This window comes from Pleuronectes platessa, chromosome 19 (genome assembly GCF_947347685.1).
Source record: "Pleuronectes platessa chromosome 19, fPlePla1.1, whole genome shotgun sequence".
In the NCBI taxonomy this organism is placed as follows: Eukaryota; Metazoa; Chordata; class Actinopteri; order Pleuronectiformes; family Pleuronectidae; genus Pleuronectes; species Pleuronectes platessa.
This window is the reverse complement of record NC_070644.1, coordinates 1,820,258-1,831,635: the sequence shown is the minus strand read 5'-3', so window position 1 is coordinate 1,831,635 and position 11,378 is coordinate 1,820,258. Positions and strand designations below refer to the sequence as shown.

The following is an 11,378-nucleotide window of genomic DNA, read 5'->3' as shown; positions in this document are numbered from 1 at the left end:
TATAATCACATTACTAAAAGCTGCAGAAACAGGAAATGTTATTCCAAATAATAGGAAATCAGATTATAAATGAAATTATAAAGTATGATAATTATTTATGTCTTTGAATTTATAGATAGAATACTTTTGACCTTTTTGGCTGATGATACACAGACTAAAAAGGTGATGCATATAAAAAGTTAAAGTAAGATTTAAAAGTGAAAATTGTTTGACAGAAGGTCTGTTTCAAAGCTGCAGTAGACACATGTGAAGTCTGACCAAGCAACTACCATTCAACTGATCCCTAACAATATCTATTGCTCAGTATTCCTTCTCTGTTTTTACCGTTGCTAGTTTTCCATTAATGCCTTATCTCCTGTACTTCGTTTAAGGGTTCCCGAACACTGGAGTTTTTAGGCCTTTTACTTTTTTGCACACTTTTCTTTTACCTTTTACTTTCGGAAATCAATTCTAGTAGAATCAATCAATAGCCAATTAGATTTTTTTGTCAGTGTAAATCAAGCAAATCTCAAATCCTTAAATTTGTGACTCTAGTCTCCCATCTCCGGATTCTATACAGTCATTGTCTTTTTTGTCTTTTCATTTTTTGGTGTTTGTTCAGGCTTTTTTCAATCTATTTTTTGAATAAAAAGACAATCTCATATTAGATAGTGGATGTGTCAAAACTATCCGCAGCTCAACAACAACAAAGCACAATTTATACAAAAAAAAAAAAACTCAGCTGCAGTCTGTTCAGTCCTTTAGCATTGTAACACAGAAGATCACATTAATGCCACTGCAGTGTTTAAATTAAACCTTCTGCAGATGTGGTTTAAAGTTTCTGTTACTGTGATCTTTAAGATGAGCAGTGAGTGTGAGGCTGATATTCAATATATTTTATGTCAGGATATGGCATGGAACAATGAGTGTGCTCCTGTGAGGAGGGTTAGTTAAATCCAGTTATTTTAAGTGCATTTAGAACATGGCTTTAAACAACAACAACATGGTTAGAGCTTAGGGCATGTCCCCACAGCCCAGCCTCTACTACCTCACTTCCTGCTTCAGGGACCGCAAATCACAAAAGTGATGGTACATCATCTAGATAGGATAGTGAAGGCAACCGGCAAGATCATTGGTGATCGTCTCCACTCCCTGCTGAAGATTTACCATCGATGCTGTGTTCATGGAGTCTACTTCATCAATGACCCCTGTCACCTATCTGTTTTCTGATTTCTCTTCAGGAAAGTTTTACAGAAAAATCTCAGCCTGTACTTGGCTGTAGGGTGAGCGCCGACAGCTTTACTATATAACTATATAAGTGTATATATATATATAAATGTTCTGTGTCTAAAACAGAATAAATCATTCTGAGAAAAAAAAATTCGAGTTCATAGAAAGAATCAATGAAAATTATTTTATTGAAGATAAAAATAATACAAACAGGACGCAAATAATATAGAATAATATAAATGGAAAAAATTCAGTTTTATGGGTCCTCCACATGGGGGATTGAAATATTTGTAGTTCAATAAGCTTGTTGGTAAACTGTGACTTCTGACTGGACAGATGTGACAGAGAAGACATCAGGAGCTCAAACAATCATGTGAGGATTCTAAGGAGGGAAACCAATCAGCTCTGGTTACAAGGATTAAACATTTGTTTATATATTAACATATTTACCCTCTGTTGCATCACTTTAAATGTTGCTGCCTCAAAGAATGGTGGGATGACAATTTATTTGGTTTATGAAGTTTTCTCTGCTCAAAGAGATAAGTTAGGAAGCAACAAAGCTCATTATGGCGGTTGCTGAGATACTTTTGGGTTATTTCACTCAAATAGGAACTCTCCTAAGCAAAATGGACTATTTAAACGCTCCCTCTGTCCAAGTCACATCTAGGTCCTATGACACGGTAGGCAGCCAATACTGAAGAAGACATTTCATTCTTTACATTTTTACTATATTTGAAATATTTGTATTGGCCATTATGGATTGTTTAAACTGCCCAAAAAGTACATGTAGTGCATGTGTTTGTACTGGATATGCACTATATCTATGTCTAAGAGCAGATGATAAACCAATGAAGGGACATCGAGGCAGCAGCCATTAAGTTATTTATTATATTGAATTTACGAAAAGTAAAAGCAAACGTTTGAATAAACAGTTTTGTACATTTGAAGTCTGTTATCCTATGTTTTTGGTGGTGGTTGTTTTTGAAAAGCATTCCACTGTACACAAGGCTGATGACACTACAACCGGTTTCTCTTGTTATCATCTTCTTAAGAAGCAGACGTAATGAGCGCTGCGGCATTGACACAGTCGGTGTAAGGCGGACAGGTGAGGTGTGGACACAACCCTTCACTGCCACTGAGATGCAGGGAAATCATAAGACCCGGTTTTCAGTACATAGAGGGGGGGTGAGGGAGGGAACTCCAGAGACTCCAGATCCTGACCTTTCGTCTCAGAGGACATGTCTCTGAAACAGGATTCACTGATATGCAACAGAGTTTGTGAAGCACAGACCTTCACAAAGTTGGGGAAATTGGACAGAAACCTATTTAATATTTCAGCTGAATGTTACATTGAAAAACATTCCAAGGAAATTATCTAGTATTTTTCCACCTAGTTCTTTTTCACGTTATTTAATTAATTCTGAGCACAGCATGACCCTACTTAATCTTTTGAAGCCCACTTGTTTTACAAAAGTCATCCACAACACTAGCCTTTTCGTCTAAACATTAGTTTTTAATATTTTCTACCAAAAACAAATCGACTGAATTTATCTTCTCAGGGGAAAATACTATACATGGATGACACTAAACTGAACACATTTATGGGTTGAACTGTTGGTCAGGGTAATTCATAAAAAAAGAATATATTGCCATTTCCCTAATTTTGACAGTAAAATGATAACATATTTGAAAGGAATCACCAGCTTAATCAATGATGGAAATTTGTCTGTAAACATCAGTTATGGTTTATTAATCTGCAGATTTTAAACAATCAATTAATTAATCGTTTCAGCTTTAATTGAAATTACCCTCTGATGGTGGACCACTTTTGCTCAAACCAGAATCCAAGACGAAGATTGAGGCTATAGGGTATCAAGTGAATTGGATTCTGACTCTGCAAAGATACACAACCAGAGCACTGCCAGTCACCTCCGTAACTTTCTCTCTATAAATTACAACCCACACTTAGATCAATCAGAGCCTCATTTTATATCATGTACATGAAGTTTTAAGAGACTCACTGTACTTTGCAGAAGTTGCACTAACCAAAATCTCTACAACAGATGGCCGTCCCAGAAGCACAACACCCACAACTACCAAAATAAGAACCAGGTGGAAATATTTTTTTTAGATTTCTCTTCAATTGTTAGATTAATCTCAGCCTCTGAAATCGAGGAAACAAATGAAAAAGAAGACATTCCCTAATTTTGATTTAATCTGTCAACTGATAAAAAAGTTGACAAAACGACTGCACCAAATATTTTCTTCATCAAACTTCATTGTGTGGAAACATTTTGTTGGTAACAACAACAGAGAAGATAACAAGAGCCGACTTCAGGTTAATCAGTTGGGATTATACATTACCTGCATCACTTTAAGATAGTAACTGTGCAATTTTGGCCAAATACATAATACAGTGGTTATCTTTACCTTACTAGCACTATATGCTTCTGTAGTTGATCAAGCCTTGTTCTGTTCTGTACGAGCTAATCCGTGTCTGAAACTTTAAAAAAAACTACAAAGAGGACATCAAATCAAAATCTATGTCTTCGGTTTGGAATGGAGGCTTCAACAGTAGCAAAATAAAAAAATAAAAACATTCACGTTTTGACATTTCATTATATTCTACACCTTGCAGGGCTTTGTAGACGAGAGAGCAACAGCAATACTTCAATGTGGACTACATGATAGAATGGCATGGCCTGTAGCGATAGTCCACAGTGCTAATCATTGCCCTCTCAGATACCCTGGCAGCCCTCTGTATGTGAATGTTTGAGATGCTTGGGAGTGATGTGACGGGTGCTGTCCCCTTCACCCAACAGCAAGAGGAACATGGAGCACAGGATGGAAATGAAAGAGGAGCAAATAAGGAAACACCCACAAATAATTTGTGTGTTTTTCTGAGGAGGGGTGGGGGTAAAGCCATAGGCTGACAGTGGTTTAGAAGAAAATGACAGGTGCAAGAGTATGGGAGTCTCCGACAGTATGATGGAGGGGGGGGGGGGGGGGGGTTGAGGGCAGTTCTGGGGGCATTCAGCGATCCCAGACTAGAATGTCTTCCTGTGGATGGCACGTGCTCTATCTTCTTCATATTCCCTCTTCGACACCCACATCTTTTTAAAGGTGTCAAGTGATGCCAGAATAGAGCCCCTGTTGGGAAAGAAGAGAAGGTCACAACTTTTCCGCAAAACTACAACACATATATATATCAATACAGTATGTTGCAGAACTTTTCCCTGATACTGTATTTTGAGCAATAATATCACACACACAGGCACACGCACGCGCGTTCAATTGCTTGTTAGCACAAATAGCTAGTCAGGTAATCACATGGCAGTAACTCAATGCATTTAGGCATCTAGACGTGCTGAAGTTCAAACATAGGATCAGAATGGGGAAGAAAGGGGATTTAAGAGACTTTGAACGTGGCATGGTTGTTGATGCCAGACGGGCTGGTCTGAGTATTTCAAAACGGGCTGATCTACTGGGATTTTCACGCACAACCTTCTCTAGGGTTTACAGAGAATGGTCCGAAAAAGAGAAAATATCCAGTGGGCGGCAGTTGTGTGGATGAAAATGCCTTGTTGATGTCAGAAGTCAGAGGAGAATGGGCTGAGTGGTTTGAGATGATAGAATGGCATCAGTAACTCAAATAACCACTCGTCATAACAAAGGTATGCAGAATACCATCTCTGGACGCACAACACGTCGAACCTTGAAGCAGATGGGCTACAGCAGCAGAAAACCACAAAACCACACCGGGTGCCACTCCTGTCAGCTAAGAACAAGAAACTGAGGGTACAATTCGACAGGCTCACGAAAATTGGAAAATAGAAGATTGGAAAAACGTTGCATGGTCTGATGAGTCTCGATTTCAGCAACATTCTGATGATAGGGTCAGAATTTGGCTTCAACAACATGAAAGCATGGATCCATCCTTCCTTCTATCCACATCCTGCCTTGTATCAACGGTTCAGGCTGGTGGGGGTGTAATGGTACACTTTGTACCAATTGGGCTTGGTTTAAACGCAACGCCTTACTGAATAGATGCTACGAAAAATTAAGGCAGTTCTGAAGGGAAAAGTTGGTCCAAACCGGTACTAGCAGAGTGTACCTAATAAAGTTGCCGGTGAGTGAGTGAGTGCGTGTGTATAATATCTCTATATATAGAGAGATATTTTATAATAAATCAGAGAGATTAGTTCAAAAGCAAGAATTGTTACCAACACAGCTCTAGGTAACGGTTTTCATCACAAACTTGATAGTGTTGCATCAAGTGCAGATGGATCAATGATCAGCCCTGGTTGAGCATTTACCACACCCGTAAAAAGTAAGAAATTACTTTTCAGTTCTGCACAAATCATGCAGGAGCCATGTTTCTTTTACAGAGGAAGATTTGAAGCTGTCATAGAAAAAACTGAATGCTTACCCAATCCATGTGGAATAGAGTCTCTCTTGAGGAGCAGAGATCTGGACAAGAAAAAAGCAGGTCACAAAAACAAATTCCCAGAGGTCAATAGGCAATTATTGCCATTACTATGAAGACAGTCGGTTAACATCATGGGAGCACCTGTTAGTCCGACCACATAAATAACTCACCTTGATCTTTACGTCTTTGGGTGCAAGCTTCTTGACTTCAGTGAGAAGTCTTTCCCCAAAACCTAAAAGATATAACATTGATTCATTGATTAGTATGATTTGCAAAATACTGCCAAAACTGTAACTACAATGTGACTACAACACTGCAGCCTCATGCATTGTTTGACCCTGCACTATTTGAGTCATATCCGTGCCTTTGACTGCACAGTAAAAATGTACGACAGGACAGTTACCACAGAGTGAAGCCAAACCATCTTGATCGATCAAGATGGTAAACCCACGTCTAATTATTTTTCCTCAAAGACTGTTTCTGTCATTTTAGGTAATCTTATCAGGACTTTGGCTAAGGAGGCAGACTGGGTCGTCGGATAACTAGAGGATCGGCGGTTCAAACCCAGTCTCTGACAGTTCTGTGAGATCCAGATTTCCCCTGACAGCTGTGCTAAAAGTGTAACAGTGATGTATGATAAAGAAAGTGCAGCACATAGATGCACGGTATGATTGTGTGTGAATGGAAAAGCTATACTGCGAAGCACTTTGAGTGGTCATCAAGACTAGAGAAGTGCTATATAAAGACCATTTACACTGACATATGTTCAAGTTTTTCTAATAAGTTTGGTTTTAATTAGTTATTTGATTACATCAATATATAATATAATATATTCAATACCGTGGCTCCCAACCACGATCACTACTGAAAAGACACTGGCTCCAAAAATGAACCTCAAATCCTCAAGTTGATGTCACATATGTCCAAGATAATGTATTTTACTTAAATTGTTTGTACAATGTGAGAAGTGGAGACGTGTGGTACATCTTTATTTACGGTCAGTAGTCGCACAAAAGTTCCCAAATATATGACCATATGTGGAACTTTTACTGTGTTTGCAGTGGATGAACACCAACCTTTGATCAGTGTTGATCCTCCACACAATACTATGGTGGAGAATAATGTGCGTCTGAGATCCATGTCAGACTTCTGGATTGCATAGGCCAGGACCTCGTGGATCCCCGAGCTTTCATCTCCTATCAGGTCGGGTCTGAAGAGCAGCTCTGGAGCACGGAACCTGGCTGGACCAATCTGAAAATAAGGTTTCAAGGTTTGTGGTAAGGATGGGGCTAGTTTTTCAGATATGGAAATATTTATCATCTTTGCAAAACACTTTCAGTTTGACTCACATTTAAAGTGCTTCCATCAGGAAGAACGTACTGAGCCTTCTCTGTTTCTAAAGTCTCGTCCTTTTGTGGGTTGAGAGATAGATAACACGCCCTCTGTAGAGATACACATCTGATTAGACAAAATACATGTTATGCATATTTTATTTTTCAAATCATTTCACAAGTAATAGCTCTTACCTCTTTGATGGTGCGAACTACCTCAAACTCTGCAGAGGTGTTGAAGTTGTAGCCTTCCTTGCGCAACAGCAGGCGGAGGTACCGAGAGACATCTCTTCCAGCTATGTCTACACGCATGATGGAGTGTGGAATGGCAAAGCCCTCGTAGATCGGCACAACATGGGTCACACCATCTCCTGAATCCAATACAACACCGGTGGTACGGCCTGTGGCGTACCTGCACAAAACAGACAACAGTTGCACCCCAATTACTATGGACTACAGTGACATTATTATTATAGTTGTATGACAGGTCCATTATACCAGCCTGCGAAGCATTCGGTTGGCTCTCATGTAACAGGGCAAGTTTATAAATTGGTGCTTCTAGTAGTGCATTTACAATCAATTGTAAAAAAAATTGAAACAAATGAAACAAATCACAATTTGTTTCATAGGGCTTTAACAAGGTGTGACTTCCCTTCCCCTTATCCCACAACAAGAGTAGGGAAAGACTACTTGCTGAGAAAATGAAGGGAGTGGGAAGGGGAGGCCAATGGAACATTTGATTTGGTCCGAGATGCTGTTGCTAGTGCTACATCTAGTGTCAATGAATATTTTAGATATAATCTTAATGACTCCTGTGCAGGTTAACTGTTATACAGTGACAACAGGATTTTTTAGTTTTTACAGCACTACCACATTCTTCACAACAAGTAGCCTCAGGCTCACTTGGGTGGTTAGTAAGCAGTAATGTAACTGTCCTTTGTAGTCACATCACTATAATGTTAACTGATGAGATGTGCTTCAGTGGATAATGGGTGGCAATGAAGTCTTTGTGAACTAAACTTGTGACTACTCAGAAAAGCAAGGAGTTCTTACAAGCTAAGCACAGCCTGCATGGAGATGAAGAGAGCAGGAACGTTGAAGGTTTCAAAGAAAACCTCTGCAGCCTTCTCCCTGTTCTTGCTGGGGTTGAGAGGGGCCTCAGTCAGCAGCACAGGATGCTGGGGAAGACCAACACAAAGAAATACTGACATTGGATTTCAAACAGAAGGTTCCCTTATTATCATCATGCGACAGGAAGAGACGATCTCACCTCCTCAGAGAAAGTCTGCAGCTGCTCCTTGGAATAAACGTACTGCCAGATCCTCTCCATGTCATTCCAGTCCTTCACAATCCCGTGCTCCATCGGATACCGCACCGACAACAGGCCCCTGTGCTCCTGAGCAGTATAGAGTAGGAGGGAAAAAGACACAATAAATCAGTAAGTTGGAAATCAACACTGACATCAGTTAAAGTTTACAAACTAAGCTTCTTCTTTTTTTATGCGTTTGTGAATTTGCAGTTCTCCAGTTTCTTCACAAAATGTCTCATAAATGCACTGTGGACAAAATCATTCAGTCACATGCTTCAATTCCTGGAGAAGCATTGAAAGGAATTTAACTGCGCATACAACAAATGTTGTCTTAGCAAATCATCAGTTTCATGGCAGAGCGGCAAGGGAGGCCACTATGGACAGCAGGTTCATGGGAGACAACTTGGAACAAAGTTATGCGATCTGATGAAAACTGAGCTTTTAGACTGCCAGACTAAAACACTGCATGTCAAAGTCATGGGCTGATTAGGGGGCTGCAGGGCTAAACTGTACAGCAAGGCAACTCATGACCCAGACCGGCCGACATCTGTTCAACGTGCATGCATCTCACTTCTAATATTTAGTACAATCCTACAGGCCCAATGAAACCAGTAGACCCATACTGGAATAATGAGTACTTTTTTAAGGAACTCTTTGTGTGTGTGTTTGTGCGTGTGTATCACCTCCGCCTTGGGTCCAATGAAGAGGTCTCCCTCGAGGGCTCCTGCCATCACGCGCACATGCTTGGGACGCCCCACACTGAATCACACACACAGAAATGGATGTCAGACAATATTAAGTACTCATAACACCAGCATAAAATATCTGATACTACACTACAGCTGAGACAGAAAGTTGAATAACCTAACAGTAGATCAGCAGAGGACTCATTAATAATAAAGAATTTTGTCTCCTATCTCAGAACACATGGCATAGTTTTTCCGTAACACCATCACTAACTGTTACTCTAAAGTTGGATTATCTCTATCACAGTGTACCTAATATGGTACTTGGCACTCTGGTTTGGGGTTTAGGGTTGGATTTTAGGTTACATGTGTTCTGTATTGTTTTTTTATACTGCTCTTAAATTTGTCTGTTATAGGATCCCCTGAAATAAAAGTTCATACATCTGAAGGTTTTTTTCTTATATATGGGATTTGTATATTCGTTTGGGTCACCTTTCAACCAGAAACACCAAACTTCTACTTTACTGTATTTTATAAATTTTGTAAACAAAACATCTGTGATTTTGACTATTAGCTGATCAACACATATTACATCATATCATCTTGGTCCCTAGGACACTCTTATTTTGTTCCACAATTGTCATCTACTAGACCTAAAGTGACTCAATAACCCATTAACTAATGAGAAGATAGGTCAATACTGAAAATAACTGCTTTACATTAAATATTGTCTTTGTAATGTGAGTGTTGTCAAAATAGGTCAAGAAACACTTACTAGTTAGGAAAACAGTATTTTGGGATCTGGTCACCAGCAAAACCAGCTTTGATAACCCCCGAACCCTGAAGAAAACACAGACATTCAATTTGAATCCAACATCACAAGGTTATTATTGAACATGGAGCTGGAGTTTCATCTCTGTGCAGTGTGTGAGAAAGAGGGAGGTCATAAGACACAGCCGGAGGCCAATAGCAGTCACACTCTTAGCTCAGACACCAGGTCGCAACTAGCATCAACACTGGGCCCTAGATCCCCTATGTCGCAAAAGCTACTTAGTCCAGTGAGGCTGGCACAAAGCTGAAAGCCAATGCTGTACATATTATAATCTGTCTGTCTGTCTAACTGAAGTAGCGACTCCCCTAAACAGTAGTTCAACATCATTTCATTATAGCCTTACAACTTGAGACAAATGAGAAGGTATAGTGTAAAATTACTTATGCAGTGGTATAACAGCTGGAATTCGATTTGGTTCACAGAATGTGGTGAACTATTGTACAGCAAACACGTCCACTATGTGAAATGTCCTTTGTATTTACATGAACGCAAAGCTAACATTCTTGTGGTTAGCAAAGAATTCGACAAAATGTCACAAACTTATGTGCAATTGTATGTGTTTAACGAACTTCTTAATATCCCCATGAAGGCAACTTATCTATTTATCTTCAGGCTAAACCATGACAGAAGACAGGAAACCAATTCTGACGACTACACCAACCTGCTAAGATTGAGAAGGAGCTAGTTAACTGTAGATAAGAGATGGACGGTCTATGTGCTGTGGAGCTAATGGCTCCGGGTGACTCTCACATCCTTGATGACAACTCAGCATGCTTTGCTAAGTATTGGGTATGAACACAATAAAGATCTGTGAGGATCCAGCTGCAGCTCCGCGGCGGCTAACGCTCAGGACAACACACACCCAACACTAGCTAGCCGGGTTAGCGAAAACCTGCTTGAATTGGACAAGTCAAGAGACGCCGCCCCAAGTCCTCACTGCTGGTAGGATCCTAGCTGGGCCACCAGAAAGCTGTGTTGGTAAATACGACATGTTTAGCAATGGTCACCGATGTTTATCCCTAACACAATGGTTCCTGAAGCTAACAACTAGCCAACGGTCTCGACCAGCGGCCTCAGCTTGGGTGTGGATGAATGACATCATACTTACATTATCAATCACAACCGGCTGGTTAGCTAAAATGTCATAGGATTCCATGACGGACTGGGTATTCAAGTTACGTTTCTGTGGATCCGCGCGTATGTTCTTCCACGTTTAGTATTTTAATCATGTAAAGAATAACGCGCCGTCACTCTGCAGTTCCACTGTGTACTGCTACTGCTGCTGCCCAGGGCCAGTCCGCCTCCTGCAACAACAACCAATCATGTTAAAGAAAACATTGACTGACAGAAAGTGGTAACCAATCACAACGTATAGTAGAAGAGTCATGCGCCCTCTGCTGTCAGAGGGAGGAGCTGAGTCTGACAAACCGAGACACAACGATGGAAATTACGGCTCTTTGTCGGGAGCCGGATTTTATGGCTTGGATCATCGTTCTGTTCCATATAACAAAAATAAAACGGCAGAATAACCACTACTATAATGATGATTTGGATCAGATTCAAACTTGATATCCCATCACTA

General features: G+C 40.1%; 1 protein-coding gene across 1 annotated transcript; it reads right to left on the bottom strand.

Moving 5' to 3' along the window:
• Positions 1 to 1,379: 1,379 nt before the first annotated feature.
• Positions 1,380 to 11,109, bottom strand: actr1b (actin related protein 1B). The gene is made up of 11 exons (XM_053410747.1): positions 10,905 to 11,109; positions 9,740 to 9,804; positions 8,962 to 9,037; positions 8,240 to 8,365; positions 8,023 to 8,147; positions 7,165 to 7,381; positions 6,988 to 7,080; positions 6,715 to 6,889; positions 5,809 to 5,870; positions 5,639 to 5,679; positions 1,380 to 4,359 (listed from the first exon to the last, which is right to left on the bottom strand). The coding sequence occupies exons 1-11, from the start codon at positions 10,950 to 10,952 to the stop codon at positions 4,257 to 4,259; spliced, it is 1,131 nt and encodes a 376-aa protein (XP_053266722.1). The 5' UTR covers positions 10,953 to 11,109; the 3' UTR covers positions 1,380 to 4,256.
• Positions 11,110 to 11,378: the final 269 nt, after the last annotated feature.